This window comes from Solanum verrucosum, unplaced genomic scaffold (assembly GCF_900185275.1).
Source record: "Solanum verrucosum unplaced genomic scaffold, falcon-dt-bn FXZP01000094.1, whole genome shotgun sequence".
In the NCBI taxonomy this organism is placed as follows: domain Eukaryota; kingdom Viridiplantae; phylum Streptophyta; class Magnoliopsida; order Solanales; family Solanaceae; genus Solanum; species Solanum verrucosum.
The window spans coordinates 1,983,682-2,000,622 of NW_026019970.1; the positions used below are offsets into that span (position 1 = coordinate 1,983,682).

Here is a 16,941-nt window from a genome sequence, read left to right on the forward strand (position 1 = left end):
GCAAGAAGTTTAATTTTTTTTTTCTTTTGAAATTTCTTTTAAATTGTTTTTAAAAAATTGGTGGTGGATGGGCAAGTCGGTGGGCGAATTTTTTTTTATTTTATGTCTTTTTATAAAAGAATTGGAGGTGGTGAAGGTGGGGTGGGAGTGGGTTATGGGGGTAAATTATTTTAAAAAAAAAATAAAATTTAGGGCTGAGGTGGGGTGGTAGGGGTTGGGGTATTTGACAATTTTTCTTTGATTTAAATTTTTTTTGACTTTAGAAGATTAAATTGGTTTAGAACCATTTAATCTAAATTATATTTGACTTACCAATATTTTATATGAGTGAATTGTAATCCAATGCACTTTGGCTCAATCCATATTTAATCCATCCGAATCTGATCCATTATAAGATTTTTATGTCACTCCATTTAAATTTATCTTATTAGTCTAGTTTTTAAAATAATTTTCTAGCAGTAACAGTAGTCTATAATTTTCATTAATGAAAAGGGTTATGCCCTTTTTATTTCTCTTCTATAGTAGATCACTTGTTTTTCAATAGTGTATTAACCAATATCACAAGTCATCAAAAAAATCTCAAATACTCTCTTTCATATATTAATAAAAGTCTATTTATTACATGAACAATTGTTGCATTATTTCTTAAGAAACATAAAACTCATTAAAAGTTTATAACTTGTGCACTCAAAAACAACTTATTATTCCACGCTAACACACTGCAACTCTTTATATAATTCACTTATATATTGTCTATATCATCTAAAGCAAACTCGAGGATTGGTATCTTGCACGTTAATTTTATTGATCTCGAGTGATTTGGTTTTGCAAGCTTGTGGTTTATTGCGCCCTTTATAAGCTTTACAGATGTATGCTATAAAGTTTTGATAATCCTGCAGACAAAAAGTAAAATATATTCATTCATATTATACGCGAATGAATATAAGAGAGAGAGAGCGAGCGAGAGAGAGGGGACTAACTTCTTGAAGTGGCTGATTATTTACTAGCACCCATGGTACAAACCTATGAGCAGGTTTCAATTTTGTTGTTTCATCTGCATATGCTGTCTCTAGCTGTAGGTTCATTTTACATTAGAAATTTATCAATTTCTACATAACTAGAAACAAAACAAAAAAAATACAACTAACTTGAAAGATATATTTCTTATTTTTTGACTTTTGAATGATCAATGAGTGAATAAATTTATTTTTTTAACGAAGTAAGCCATTATTTAGATCCAGCCCATTTTGGCCCAAACAAATCTGGATTGGGTTAGGTCTTAATCCGTTTATTGTCTTAATTCATTTTGACTTGCTTAAATTTAATCCAACCCGCCCAAATGACAGGTTGTGGGGGACAACTACGTACTAGGTGAGACCTAGGTTGCGTTTTAAATCTCAAAATGTAACCATCAATAACAAAATACATTTTTTTTTTAAAATTAAGCGGGGTGGTAGAAATGTTATTGATAGTTACATTTTATATTTAATTAGATCATGCCCGATATACCGTACAAACTTTCAAAAGCCGCAAATCATTAATGCGTTTTTTCGGCTATTAAAACTTTAAAATAAAAATAGTGCATGGATCCTTTCTGTGAAATATGTTATATACTAATTTTGAATTTTTTTAAACATTTATATCAACATTTTGACCAATAATGAATAATCAACGCAAGTTAGAGAGATGAGTGCAACTAGTTTTGTTCTTACCCGATATCCAAGTCCATTATTGTAGCAATTCTCGATGGGATTTTGGTTCAAACCAGTTGAAGCAAAACAAGATTGCCACGATGAGTGTTTATTTTGCAGATGCAATTGTTCTATGCAACTTATAAGCTTGAAGTGTGTTTCCTGTTTCATCAATTACTCCAACAAACAACTTGTGGAATTAGTATAAACCTTTGACTTATTAACTAAATACTAAATATCTAACGCTATTATACATTGTTCTTATATAATACTGGCTATTTTTGCACTTAATATTTTGGAATTAACTATTTATTGTATAGTAGGTGTTAGCACACTATAATAAATAAAGGATTTTGTGACAATAAATAGCGTCAATAATATAGTATTGGTGTTACGACCATCACTCTATATAGATATTGCTAAATATTTTATCAATTTTGAATGCAATAACATTAATTCAAATATCATTAAAAAAAAAAATTAAAATTATTTTTTATTGTCACTAAATATCTCTTTTGCTGTAATGACATGTGTTACTTACCAGATTTGACCAAACCTTGATAGCACAAGCTTCCACTGTGTTTAGCTGACACTCATCTGTTCCATGCTGCATGTTACATTCAACCATCAAATTGACATGTTAAAAAATAAATAAGGCATGACTTGACAAGAAATGGAACAGGAGAGTGATGAACACATGATGTAGCATAATTAGTAGTGTCGGTCTATTCAGTGGTGGAGTCAAAAATTTTATTGGGTGTCATAATATAATAAAAGTCGACACGCATAGAAATAAGAAAAGTCAACATATATTATATATATACATAAAACTAAAATTTTAATCTAGCTAAACATTATATTTTTCTAGCGAAGGAGTGTAATTTGACACCCCTAGCATGCGGCACTTGGTCTATGGTCACAATTGAACTTTTATACGGCTGTTTTGTGTCTGGGGGCAATGACTGGTTCTAAGACGATAAAATCTTTCTCTCTCAAATTTTATATTGAATCAAAACCGACATATAAAATGAAACGGAGTGAATATTTATATAAATTAAGTACCAAAATATTTCAGCAAAGCGGTATCCGGTGTTAAAGCTTCACAACTAAGGCCTAATTAAGCAAGCCTTAGGTTAAGAAGAACAAAATAACCAAAGTCTACAAGATGAAGGTTGGAAAGGGGTTGCGTTTGACCATAGATTTTGAAAGTCATGATTTTCAAAATTTATCGTCACACATTGTTTAGCCATTAAATTTGACAAGATTTGGAAATGTCATCTTCAAATATTTTCAAGTTCGCAAAATGCATGTTCAAACACGATTTCACAAACTCAAACTTCAAAATTTATGATCAAAATTTAGAGGAAATAGGGAGAAAAGAAATGGAACCTGACAAATCCAGCTAGTGTTAGGTGCAATCTGAGTATTACCCCAAGGAACAAGCCTAAGATTCACAATTGAACCAAGATCTGTTTGGAGAACCTTAACTAATTGGTTCACAATGAAATCTGCACAATATGGACACAAAGATTCATAATACAAGGACAAGATAACTTTGTCTTGTGAACACACATGACATTGAAATATAAGCAATGGAATCAAAACAAATGTAATGATAATTCTACTTATTTGGTTATGAGATGTCATTTTTCCCTTATGGAACTAAAACTTTCTTTTTGCACCTTTAATTATTTATCCTTTTTATGTACTTAAAGGTTCCAACATTTTTTTTTTTTAAATAATATTTTTTTTAAAAAATTTGCTATAGCTTTTACATCCCATTCCTCATCCCACCTACCATAATAAATTGTTGAATTATTAACTACTGAACTTTCCACTTTCCAGGACTGTCTTTTAAATAGATATTGGTCATCTGCTAATAAATTTGTACAACTAGTAGTTGCTAGAGTTAATACTACAATAAGATAGTGTTTCCACATAACTTCCTTTCATGCCATTTTAGGTTTATCTCGTCTTCTTTTAATACCATCACTTACCATAATTTCATATCTAGAGACATTATGTCATATTTGGTAGTGTCTTGATGGTCCATACAAATTTCAAAACTTTTTTCGTCTTAATATATGTAATATTTTTCTTTTTTAGTCCGTCACAATAAAATGATGTTTTTTTTAATATTTAGTTGTAACAATTCAATTTTAAAATATTTATGACTTATTTTAGATTAGATATTTCAAAAGTTTTTTTTTTTTTTTTTAAAAAAAGGTCTGGACCAAGTAAAGCATATTACACAAATTGGAATGCAAATATGTAACTATACTTTATTCCACACATACTTTAATCAAAAAAAAAATTCCTGTAAAGGCACGTTAGGCTTTATAGAAGAGTGGTTGTAACTTTATTCTGATATGACACATTCGAATTTTCTTCCACACAATTGAAAAAAGGAAAAGGGAAAGTTATTATATATGTTCTGCAAAATAAAAATATATGCAACTCTCATGGATAGAACAGTTTCTGATCAATATTGAACAAACTATTCCATAGTTGCATTTTAGTGGTATATATATGTCGCCATACTATGATTATATTTCCTTGGAATTTTCGAAGGTAGTGATTGGCAGATTGTCTATCTGTATAAGTCTTGCAGACATTTTTTATCGAAGTAAGTTATTATACATTTTCGTAAAGTTTTACAAAATTAGTATAAATATATTTCATTTTAGGGTATATTTTATTCAACAAAAAAAATGAAATGGCAAAAAGACAAAGGTCTGATGGAGTTAATAGAACATAAAATGTGACTGTGAGTAACATTTTATAATTTGTTACTCTGATACATGTTTTACAGGTAAACTGCTATTCATAGTAACATTTCTTTTGATTCCAATCATGAACCATCGAATCTTGTAAATTTAGAATCGAATTCTGCAAATTTGGAATCTTGCAAATTTACCTATAATATATAATTATAGTTATGACACTCTGTTAAAGTTATACTCCTTCATTTTTCAAATCAACCGCATATATATGACTATAAATTAATATTGTTGCAACGAATGTTCAACACATTCATACAATATTCAACATAGTTTTTGGGTTATTAGAAAAATTATATGAGACTGTAGACACGTAAATTTTATCGGGTTAATTTCGTATAAAATTTGGATTTAATTAATGTTTATTTGGGTTGAATAATCAATTTGGGCTTCATGAATAAATAAGTTCATTTTATTAAATTTAAGTCTAAGGTCTATTTCATCTTGAAGCCCAAACTCATGCCACATGTCAAGATGACTTGACATCTCAGTCAAGTTCAAGACGAACAAGATGATACCACATATTCAAACGATGTGGCAATTTCAGTCAAATTCAAGAATCAATCACAAGTCAAGTGTCAAAAATGACATATTTTGACCAGTCACAAGCAACATTATCACATAATTAACATTTGTGATAAGTTTGATGAGTTACACAAACCAATGAGACGAAGGCAAGATAGTTCATTTACACTTGAATTGCTACCTCCTACAACGATAAATAAGAGAGTTACATAATTTTCTAAGGACATTCTGCAAGCATTGTAGAAAGCATCGACATCAACTATATAGTTCTTCAAAGGATTAATCAATAGAGTTCTGCCCGATCAACTCAAAACAACGAAGTGTTATCTGATGTTTCTGAAGATTAAACACATTTCTAAGAGGTTCAAATCATCCAGCAATTCGAGAAAAATGCTACATAAGACCCTCGAATGACAAAGAAATAGTAAGAGAGAAAATCAATAGAACAACAAAATTGTACTTACAGGATTCATTAATAAAAATCACTTTTCAATTTACTTGTTTTAATTGCAGTTAATTTTCAACCTCTAAGAAAATAATTGCAAACAAATTTGGCACGCCTAGTGAAACCAAATATGACATTCATCTCTTTTCTCACAAATCACATCTGCAAATCTAAAGCCACAAAAATCGCAAATATAAAAGCTTCATTTTTATGGGTACTTCAAGTCTTATCTTGAAGTTTCATCAAGTCTACACTTTGATAAGCCTTGAAGTAGTGGTATTTGTAGATACAAAGTTTTGTGGAACACCTACAAGACGAATCCAAATTCAGTTAAAGCTCTTGGAGACTACTCTACACTAAATGTTAGTTCTATAAAAGGGTAATGTATTTCCTCGATTCATGAGCATAAATTGCATGTTACTCCTGACCTATATGAATTTATGTTGTGTATGGTCCAAACAAAAGGGTCTGCAAGATTGAAACCCTAGAAAGTGTCGGCTTAGGCAAAAGTTAGGACAAAAAAAAAGATGAAAAAGTAATAATAACTTATCTTTATGAATTATGTTATGACTTGATCTTCTTCACCGAGCTACTTAGGCAGTTTATTAGTATTATTTTAAGTCCAGTAATATGAGTTTTAAAATGGAGGAAAAGGGCGTGTCATTACTTGATCATCACAATAGTTCTTTGAAGTAGAATAGATAGACATGAGTTAAATATCCCTCCGTCCAGTTATGAATTTTCTACCACAGATGCTCCAAATTCAAAATACAGACATTTGAAAAGAGTGTGCAAATGTGTGAAATTGACATGGAAAAACTATCTAACTAGACATACATCACTATCATATATACTAATTTTATCTTTACTTTTAAACAATTACGTATATTACCACTTTTAATATTTTATATCATATATTTTAAAAAATACAATCAAATTAGGGGTGTACAAAATCGAACCGAAAACCAAATCAAACCGCAAATCGAGTCAACCCGAAAAAAAACCCGACTAGTGGTTTGGTTTGACTTGGTTTGGTTTTGAAAAAAAAAACCCGACTATATTTGGGTTGGTTTGGTTTTAACTAAAAAAAAACCAACCCGAGACCAAACCAACCCGACATTATATATATAATTTTAAAATTTTATTTTATACATAAAATATTTACTTTGATATAATTTTTAAATATTTCTTATATTTTTTCATAGTTTTTATCTTTTAATATATTATTTCAAGTTTGAAACTTAGAATTATGAATGGGCCAATAAATATTATAGTCCACAAATGTTGATAATTATAATAAAGCTTAAATCAAAATCAAATTAATACTAATGCAAAAAGAAAATCAATTCAACACTAAGAATGACAATAATATTGAATAGTTGTTCTTTAGTTTTACATTGGTTTAGACAATTAAAATACATAATCTAATTTTAATTTCCTTTAATATTTAGTCATGTAACTAATACTTATTAAACTTAATTTTAGCATGATTTAGTACTTTTAAATTATGATCATTTTCATTATGACTTGTTAATTTGCAATATTTGTTTTACGCGATTTCATTATTATTATTTTTGTTGGATATTTTAGTGTCATTAATCATATCATATTGTATTATATTTTTAAGAAACATCTTAGATAGTTGTATTTTGGTAGGACTAAAGAAATATTTGAAGTACAAGTAAATTATATGTTTGTATGAATATTTTACCAGAAAAACCCGAAACAACCCGAAAAACCGAAAACCCCGAAAAAATCCAAAAAAACCCGAGGTTGAAAAACCCGAGTTTTATTGGTTTGGTTTGGTTTATAAATTTAAAAATCCGACACAAATGGTTTGGTTTGATATTTGAAAAATCCGAACCAACCCGGCCATGTACACCCTTAAATCAAATAAACGCATCCCTTAAAACTAGAATTTATTACTACCAGATTTGGAGTAAAATATATTGAGATTAATCACTCACTAAAATTAACCTAAAATAGAGTCCTCAATTATCTACTCACTTAATTCTCTCCATAATTTATGTTTTCACTCCAAATTAATCATCTTTCTTCTACAAATTTCCTCCCAACGTCACTAACATTCCGATGATCATACCAACAGAGAAGCCAGCAAGACCACAAGTAAGACGAGAGGAAAGGTGAGAATATCTATCAAAAAGATATTAGGATTTGATTTAGGGGTTAACCCATGTAGTAATTAATAATTACAACTATAATTAATTCATAAATATCCAAAAATTCAACCATAACAACCAACAAAATTGATTTCATTACCAACTATGACCTCACACATCCATTGATGCCACCCCGACTAAAAAGCTCCCATATAGGAGAAGACTACGACTCATCAGCATCGAGGAAGTCGAAGAAAGGAGTCATTTCATAGCCGCTGAAATTTAACTTTTTTTTGTTGGATATCAGATACATAGAAAAGCAGTTCAGGTGCATATATATCAAATACACCTAATCATTAAGTATATATCAGATGCATAGAAGAAACATCAGATGCATAAAAGAATAGTTTAGATACATATAATGAACATATCATATACACAAAAATTCAAAACTTTCAAATATTTTTTTAGGAGTCGTAGATACTCCAAAGATGTTATACACGTGATGTCCTCCTTAAATTATGTCCTTCTAGTTACATTCCTTATTTAAATACACTTAATTATATGTATTTGATTAATTAGCATGTATTCGAGATACATGTATTAGTTACATTCCTTATTTAGATACAATTAATTATATGTATTTGATTAACATGTATATGGATGCCTTAGATATGTGTATCCGAAGTACGAATTATGGTAGATTTGATAATACTGCAAACTCATGAGAATGAAGGTAATTAACTCCTAAACTAGTGGAATTTGTGTTGTTTACCCAATTGACATTCCACACGAGTAAGTCCAATTCCAGATCAACTAGGCCCAAAATCACTCAAACCCGCCCACACTCTATTCTTCTTTTCTTTTAATTTCCCCTTGACGCCCCAACGGTAACCGTAAATGATTCTCCAAAGGGATAAATATATTTTTTCAGAATTTGAATTCTCTCCACAATACCTCTCTCAACGGCTGATTGATCTTGTTTGAAACTTGAAATCTCCCGCTTAGTTGAACCCAAGAAAGATTTACTTTTTTTCCCCATAAATATCAGCCTTTGAAGAAGAAGATGGGGTGGCTTTTTGGGGTCTCAATTTTTGGTTGAGAGTTTGAAAAAAAAAAAAAAGAGTTTGAGAAGTTTCGAACAGGTTATTACAAGTTCTGAGTTGCGTAAAAGGTTTCAGAAGTCTGGGCAAGGTGAAAGCCCAGAGCACATTGAGAGTTCTTAATCGGAGTTTGTATTTGGTTCGTCGGAGCTTGCCTTTCTCTGTGTTGGAGTTCATCATCTTCAAGTCTCGAGTCCTGCCTTCGCATTGCAGCTCTCGGAAAGGTAATACTCGGTATAGCTGTTTATTTTATGCATTTTAGTGTTGTGTTTTCGACTGCTCCATTCTTGTTTCTGTATAAGATGTTTAAGCGTCAAATTTTATGTGTTCCTTTTAAAATTATGTGATTTTTTTTTTATGTGGATTGATTGCTGGTTCAAGATCGTTCATCATTGTTGATATTAAATTTAGATACACTCTCGAATCCTAGTAAAAATTCTATTTTTTATAGTCTGAAATATCTTCATCTTCATTTGGTGTTCTAGCTATATTTCACTGTCTTGTTGGTTCTTCCTCATTATTATGATTTTTCCTAAAAAAATATTTCCATGTGGACTGTGATAACAAATTGCCTCTGTTTGATGTTAAGTTTGTTATGCCGAAATATGCAAGTCTCATGATTAAAGTTAATTCTGTCAATCCTCTTGTCTAAATGCATATTTAATATAATCTATTGGTGGTTCTGTTGTTTAACATTTGCAGTTCTTTACTTATATTTAGCTAAAGATGAGTAACTCCGTTGAATAAATCTTGGTGTTTTCTTTCCTTTGGATGGTTCTTATATGACAATAATGTTCTACATAGTAAAATTTAAATGAATATCCAAGTATGATTCCTATACAGATGCAACTGTAGCCTGTAACCTGTCTCAAATTGTTTCTCTATTTAACCTAAATTCATTATTGTTTTTGGTTAGTGTGGATGGCTCTTTAACTGGCTGCTTATTTAAGTTCATGATTCTCTATTCATACCTAGTTTGAATACTTCTTCTGGTCAGTAACTGGAAAGTAATACTATACGATTAAATCTAGAACAATGAATGCTTCTTGACAGGAGTATGGTTAGATTCAAAGCTAGTACCCCTTCATTCCATCCTCCCTTCCTGTTTGAAAATCTGGAAAAAATAAGAATATGATAAATGTCTGGTCGTTATTGAGTTAGCTGAAATGTAATTTTCCATTGAGTTTCGTGAAAAAATATCTGGTTTGTACCTATCTTAGATCTATGTGCATTACTCACCCCCTAAAGCATTGGCTCCCCAAGTCGAGTGTTGGATGAGTTCTTATTCTCCGTTTAAAACTCAATGATAGCCTCTTTTTTCAAAACAAATGTTGCTAATATGGTTTAAATAGGCCAGTTTGTTCTTTAATTGGATATTTGAATCTGCTGTCATGAAGAACTTTGAAGGTTGTTTCTTTGGCGATAACATCTTTGCTTAAAATAAGCTTTTAATTCAAGATAACTTCAGGTAAATGTGCTGAACACTACAATGTTGTCCACCTTTGTTTGGAAATTTATTGGTCTCATTTAGGGGGTTGTTTTCTTGATCTGTCTATATGACATTCCTCTCGAACAGGACTTGACACGTTAAGTATTTCTTCATGAGAGAATTAAGCATGTGATTGAGGCACCTTCAGACTCCATATTCTTACTGTAAGAAATTTGCACCTGATCCTTAATTTTCTTTTCGGTGCAGGAATGAGCACCTTCAAACTCCATATTCTCCCTTGCATCTCGGGTTGAATCAAACCCGAACATCGGTTTCTTCAAGTCTGACTCGTCGTATGGATCAAGAAAGGAAGCTAATATATTGGGCCAAAGGCCAAACTTTGCAGCTATAGGTCAAAGACCAAGTTCATCAGTCAGGTTCTTCTAATCCTCTTCTTAGTTTATTTCTTCACGTGTTAACACGTCCACACTTCACGCGATCATAACAACTATTTTTGAGACAATCTTCTTATAAGTTAGCCCATACCTAAAAAGAAGGAATATGTTCAATACTAAAAATTAGAACTTTTAAATAAAATTTCTTAATTGTTTCGGTTTGTAAGATAAAATTTTCTTTTTTTTTTGTGGGGAAACAGGACATGTTTTATATTTGAAAAAGAAAAAAACTAACTTACTTTCTATTCGCCATTGACCATCAAATGAAATGTAAATTATCCGTCATTTTTTTTCTAAAAGAAGGGATGCTTAGTTTATTTAAGGAGCTACTAAACTTAAACCTTTTTTCATATTCTTCCTCGATATGACCCATTTAACAAAAGATCATACATGATGTGAGGCCCATCATCTTTTTTTGAAAGTTTTTATTTTTTAAAATAGTTTCGTGCAAGTTAAAAATGAAAATAACAAAAAACATGCCAATAGTAATACAAATGAAGGAGCGACTAACTATTTTCTAATCAAATAAAATATAAACCTACAAACTCGTAATAATAAAATTGAAAAGCATCAATTTAATATTTCAACAAACAACTCAGTTCAAGATTATGGATGTGTTTGGTATGAAGGAAAATGTTTTCCATTTTTCTCATGTTTAATTAGCTTAAATATTTTTAAAAATGTTTTCCAAATTAACTTATTTTCTTCAAATATAAGGAAAATGACTTCTTTTAAAAAAAAAAGTAAGGAAAACATTTTCCGAAATCATTTTGAACTTCACACCTCAACTTTTTATACTAACTTAAGTCTCGGGTATTGATTCCCAATACTATAATCCTAGGTCCAACTCATGATTCTCAGTTCGAGACCCAACTCTCTAGTTATGGGTTGAGTTGGGTCGGATCTCAAGTTAGAATTAGAGGTCGAATTTTGGATCAAGTATCGGATTGGGTCTCGAATCAGGTGTTAGGATGGAATTTCAAGTCGGTATTGGGTTGAGAGTCGAGGTCAGATCTCATGTCAGGTAACAAAATCAGGTTTTGGGTTGAGAGTCGAGATCAGATCTCATTCAAGTGTCGGGTTTAGGTCTCAAATCGATCGTCAAGATTAGATGTCGAAGTTGGATCCCGTTTCGAAAGTTAGGTCTAGGATTATTTGTCGGGGTCAAGTTCTGATTTGAAATTGAGTTCTGATTTTGAAATTGTGACGGTCCAATATAATATAACGTGTCACTTTGAGGGTAGTGACTGACCAACATAATATAACATGTCACATTCAGGGAGGTGACGACGACCCAATATAATAATAACGTGTCACTTTGAGGACAATGGCTACCCAATATAATATAACGTGTCACATTGAGGGAGGTGACGACCCAATATAATAATATATCACTTTGAAGACAGTGACTACTACCCAATATAATATAGTGTGTCACATTGAGGGAGGTGACGACCCAATATAATAATAACATGTCACTTTGAAGACAGTGACTACTACCCAATATAATATAACGTGTCACATTGAGGGAGGTGACGACCCAATGTAATATAATGTGTTCCTCTGAGGGCGATAATGGCCAATATAATAATAGCATGTCGCTTTGAGAATAGTTGACAATTTAATATAATGTCGAGGTGGCAGCACAATATAAATCTTTGGAAGGTGGACAATCAAACTATATAATATTTTCTACAATAAAAAAACAAAATAGGTAGTGAGGATCTCAAAATTGAGAGTAGGGTTATAATGTAGTTATCCGGTTTGTCTCTTGTAATTTCTGAAGCTGGTAAGGTCTGTGATCATCTTTAAAGAGTTTGTTTCCTACGCTCATAAAGAATTTGTTAGTAGATAACAAGAATTAACACATGTCAAAACATTTTAAGCGCGTCATGACGATCTGGTAGCCATAGAGAACGAGAGATTCTGAAAAAACACTTTGAGAACTTATAACGTTGAGACAAGGCACCAATGGCCGATTATGGATGTCACATAAGGTGTCCCCCTACTTTAAATGGATCTCTTGTAAAGAGAAGATTGATTTGATAAAGGATATCTTTGAAACTTGAAGTTGAACGAAGATTTTGAGAACTTTGAACTATTTCAAAAAGTTGCCCATGTTTCCAATCCGAGGATACTTAATTGAAATAATTTGCAAGAAGCTAAGAATGATTGATTCAAAAACATGCCCCAGTTTCCTCTGAGGTCTGTAGTTTAAAACAGTGAGAAGATCGAAATCCTCATATAAAATTGCCTACGTATCTTGCTGGAATAAGAAATCAGGTCTAACGTGTAGTTCGAACCTGAATTTTGATAGAATTCTTGGAGAAAAATGAGATTTGCCTTTAAAAAAACAAGAGATTTGAAATAATGGAAGACAAATTTTGTCAACGAAGAATAGAGGAAAAGAGTTGATTTGTCGAGCTGGATCCCCGGTGTAGGAAATCCTTCATAGTAGAATTTGAAAAATGTTAGCTCCTATCCTTTTTCTATGAACGTCTAGACTAATTCTTCAAAAATGGAAAAGACATTTTGGAATTTTGACTCGAATGCTAATTAGTAACAAAATAAAATTATCAAAGTAAAAGATAAGTTTTCATATGAAGTCGTTCAGCTTATATTGGTCTGGATAACGTCTTATAGTTTTCGCCATTGTGCCAAGCTGCAATTTGTAAAATTGAGACTGGGTAAGCCACAATAAAGTGAAAGGAAAATTTTTAGAAGATGAGTAAGAGTAGAAATCATCTGAGTTATGGCGAGGCCATTGTGGGCCTAACGATGCCTGTGGCTTCATATTTCTCGCATCCAAAGAAAATTTTTTAGTTTTGAGAGACTGATTCATGTTGGCTTTGACTTGCCATCCTGATGCTCATTTGATGCCTGGTTTTCAACTTTGTCTGATCCTAAAATTTAGGCTTGATGGAATTTTTGAGGACCCTCCTAGAAAATTCTGCCTCGGTTAAATCATTGCAGAACTCTCGAACACTTTTTGTAGTTTCTAATTGAATTTTTGAGTGAATCGCAAAAATTTTGCCCAATTGCAACTTTGATGTGATATCTTATTCTGACTTGTGAAGAAAAGTCCTCTTCTAATGAATTTTGAGATCCTCTCAAAATTCTGCCTAGTTTCCATTATAAAGGAAAATGGAAATCTTACGGGGAATACCAAGTTGGTGTGGTGCCTACGTATCCCGTTGAGTAGGAATCAAGTCTAACGTAGTTTCAACCTAAAGAGAAATTGAGATATTTTTGATAATGCGATGGAAGCCAATAATGGCTACCTACGTATTCCACAAGGGAAATTAGGTCGAACATAGTTCATATTATAGATAAGAGTGCTTACAAAGAAAATCAAACCGCAAAGTACAATTACAAAGAAAATAAAACTATAAAGTGTGATTACATGAAAATAAAATAACAAACTCTAAATGCAAGATCGAAAGACACCTAAAGTCGACTTCCAGAAAACTTGTTTCTTCTTTGCAACTGGTCATGTCAACGACTACTCCTTGTGCTTGGGTAGTGGATACCAGTTCACATTCGGTAGAGCTTGTTCAAGTTTTACCACCTTGTTGTCAATCAAATCTTTGATTTTTTGTTTGAGAGTGATACACTTCTCTGTATCATGTCGAACAACTCTTGAATGATAAGCACAATGCGTATTTGGGTCATACCAATCGGCTGAAGTATTCACAGTCTTGACTTGTACTGGATGGGGTATTCCTGCCTCTTTCAATCTCTCAAAAAGTTGAGTTAGTGTCTCAGACAATGGAGTGAAAACACGAGGAGGCTTTCTCTCAAAGTTGGAACGAGGTGCATTGTTTCAAGGATTTTGCATTGTTCGTGGAGAACGAAATGTTGTTTGATTGTTGTAGACATGGTATTGTGAATCAGGATAGCATGGAGGTGGTTGACGGTTATATGAGGTAGCTCCTCGAGTCGTTGACATCATAACTTCTTTCTCATTCTTCTTTCCACTTCCAAAGGAACCAGTTTGGTAGGTCCTATTACCGAACTGAGATGAGGTAAAACTTGTTATTCTGCCAGTCTTGAGGCCATCTCCAATCATTTCTCCGGCTTTGATTACTTCGACAAATGTCTTTCCACCCATTGTTACCATTCTCTCATTATATTCTAAGTCTTGAGCTTGAATGAAGTAAGTGATCATTTCTGACTCCTCCATAGGTGGGTGCACCCTAATAACTTCTTCCCTCCAACGAATGACATATTCTCGAAAGCATTCAGTTGACTTTTTAGCTTGGTAATAAAGATCCTATCTGAAGTGATCTCAACATGATACTTATAGCGATCCACAAAAGCATTCGCTATCATCCCAAGTACACCATTTGGTCACATCTTGCTTAGAGTACCATTCCAAGGCTTTTTCAGTCAAACTTTGGTTGAATAGTTTGATTCGTATCCCTTAGTTGTTTCCAACACAAATCAACTTTTCACAAATTTTCAAATGGAAGAAAAGTTTCTTGATCCAATAATATTTTCAAACTTTGGAATCTTGTAACAAGGTGGCAACTCAACCTCAGGAAATGTGCACAACTCTTCACATTTCACACTGTGGCTACTATCGAACCCACGAAGACCTCTCATAGCATCTTCTAAGCTTTTCATCTTCCCATTCATCATTTCAACCTCAATTGATTTTGCATCATTTTCAATTTCAACATAGTGATCAACATCTTGGCGGCGAAATTCTTGAGCCTTGGTAACATGTGGAGCAGTGGCATAAGTATACACTGGCGGAGCATGATGTGTTACCGTTAGAGCTTTTGAAGGAGTAAATGTGTACACAAGAGGAGTATCTTGAGTTGAATGGGTGAGTGAAGCACTTTGAGTTTGCTGAAATGTGGTGAAATGATCTCCTTGATTAAGCTCAGTTGAAGTTGGAAACGAAGGTGGCATGGGTCCTTTTCGACGAGCATTAGGTGGTAGGCTCTGAAAAGCAGCTTGGTATTGTGTCAACCAATTTATTGCTTTAGACGGGAGATGACTTCCGTAGGTGATTCTGTTGCTATCGAGACATTAGGATTGGCCTCAACAGATGAAGTGGGGATTGGTTCGGATGAAGTAACTGTGCTGATATTGGAATCCATTTTTGAACGAGTCTTCTTAGTAATGAAAGTAAGTAATGATGAGTCTATAGTAACTTTCTTGACCTTATATCGTGTAAAATACAAATGTTCTACTAGCTGGTACTTGAAACTATTTTGCTTTGGTGAAGTGAGCAAGTTTCAATACAAATTAGTCTCTACTTCTAAAAAACAACTCAAAAGATAAGAGAGTTAGTCAATTAATCATATTGTTTTACTTAAAACAAATTAATCCAAAATTCGAAGAATGCGACTCTAAGACGGGTGACCAAATGAACATAATTTGATCACTTTATGAACTTAAATTTTAATGAAAGAAAGGAATTTGAACCAAGCAAACTATGTGATTTGAATAAAGGTTCAAATGGTCACCAGTGACTTTCTAGAAAGTACATTTGAGAACAATGACGTCTTAAAATTCAACTTGAAACTTTTGGAGTATTTGGTAACATTGACTATAATTAGGTGTGAAAATATAATTTCCAAGAGTAACGAAGTCAGATGACTCAATGAACTTATAAAAATCCATTGAACCTAGAACTTGAGAAATTTTAAACGTATTTTAATAATGGACTCAGAGAGTATTTTGGAAGGGCTCAAAAATTGAGTTGTTGAATTTAGGATTCTCCCACATCGTTTTTGGTTAGGGAAATTCCCTCAAATCTTTCCCTATAAATAGGCTTTTGGCTCACTCTTCAGAGAATGGTTTTGAAAATCATGAGAGTCCCCCAAAAAAAATTGGGAATTCTTGGTCCAATAGTTTAAAATTTTGTGGTTGTTCGAGTTGAAGAAGTGGAATCGTCTCCGCCAAACTAGTTGTTTGTTCGCTTCCCGTAAAGAGAATGAGAGACTGATTTGTGTTGGTAATCAAACTTGCTCATTTCACCAAAGCAAAGCACTTACAAGTATTCGCTGGCAGAACAATCATATTTTACACCTTCTAAGGTCAAGGAAATTGCTACAGACTCATCATTTCTTACTTAGACTACTAAGAGGACTCGTTCAAAAATGGATACCACTATCAACACAGTTACTTCGTCTGAAATGATCGCCACTTCATGTATTGTCACCAATCCTAGCGCCTCGATAGCAACAGAAACACCCATGGAAGCCATCGTTCGTCTAGAACAACAAATTGGTGAACTTAACCTCTTGGTAACACAATACTAAGCTGCCTTTCAGAACCTACCACTTGATTCTCGCCAAAAAGGACCCATGCCACCTTCTTTTCCAACTTCAAGTGAGCTTCAAGGAGAGCATTTCACTACCTTTCAACAAACTCAAAGCT

At 32.7% G+C, this 16,941-nt stretch overlaps 1 protein-coding gene across 1 annotated transcript; it reads right to left on the minus strand.

Moving 5' to 3' along the window:
• Positions 1 to 577: 577 nt before the first annotated feature.
• On the minus strand, positions 578 to 3,410 carry LOC125817035 (gamma-interferon-responsive lysosomal thiol protein). The gene is made up of 5 exons (XM_049496624.1): positions 3,081 to 3,410; positions 2,233 to 2,298; positions 1,713 to 1,853; positions 981 to 1,073; positions 578 to 893 (listed from the first exon to the last, which is right to left on the minus strand). The coding sequence occupies exons 1-5, from the start codon at positions 3,336 to 3,338 to the stop codon at positions 759 to 761; spliced, it is 693 nt and encodes a 230-aa protein (XP_049352581.1). The 5' UTR covers positions 3,339 to 3,410; the 3' UTR covers positions 578 to 758.
• Between the last annotated feature and the right edge of the window lie 13,531 nt (positions 3,411 to 16,941).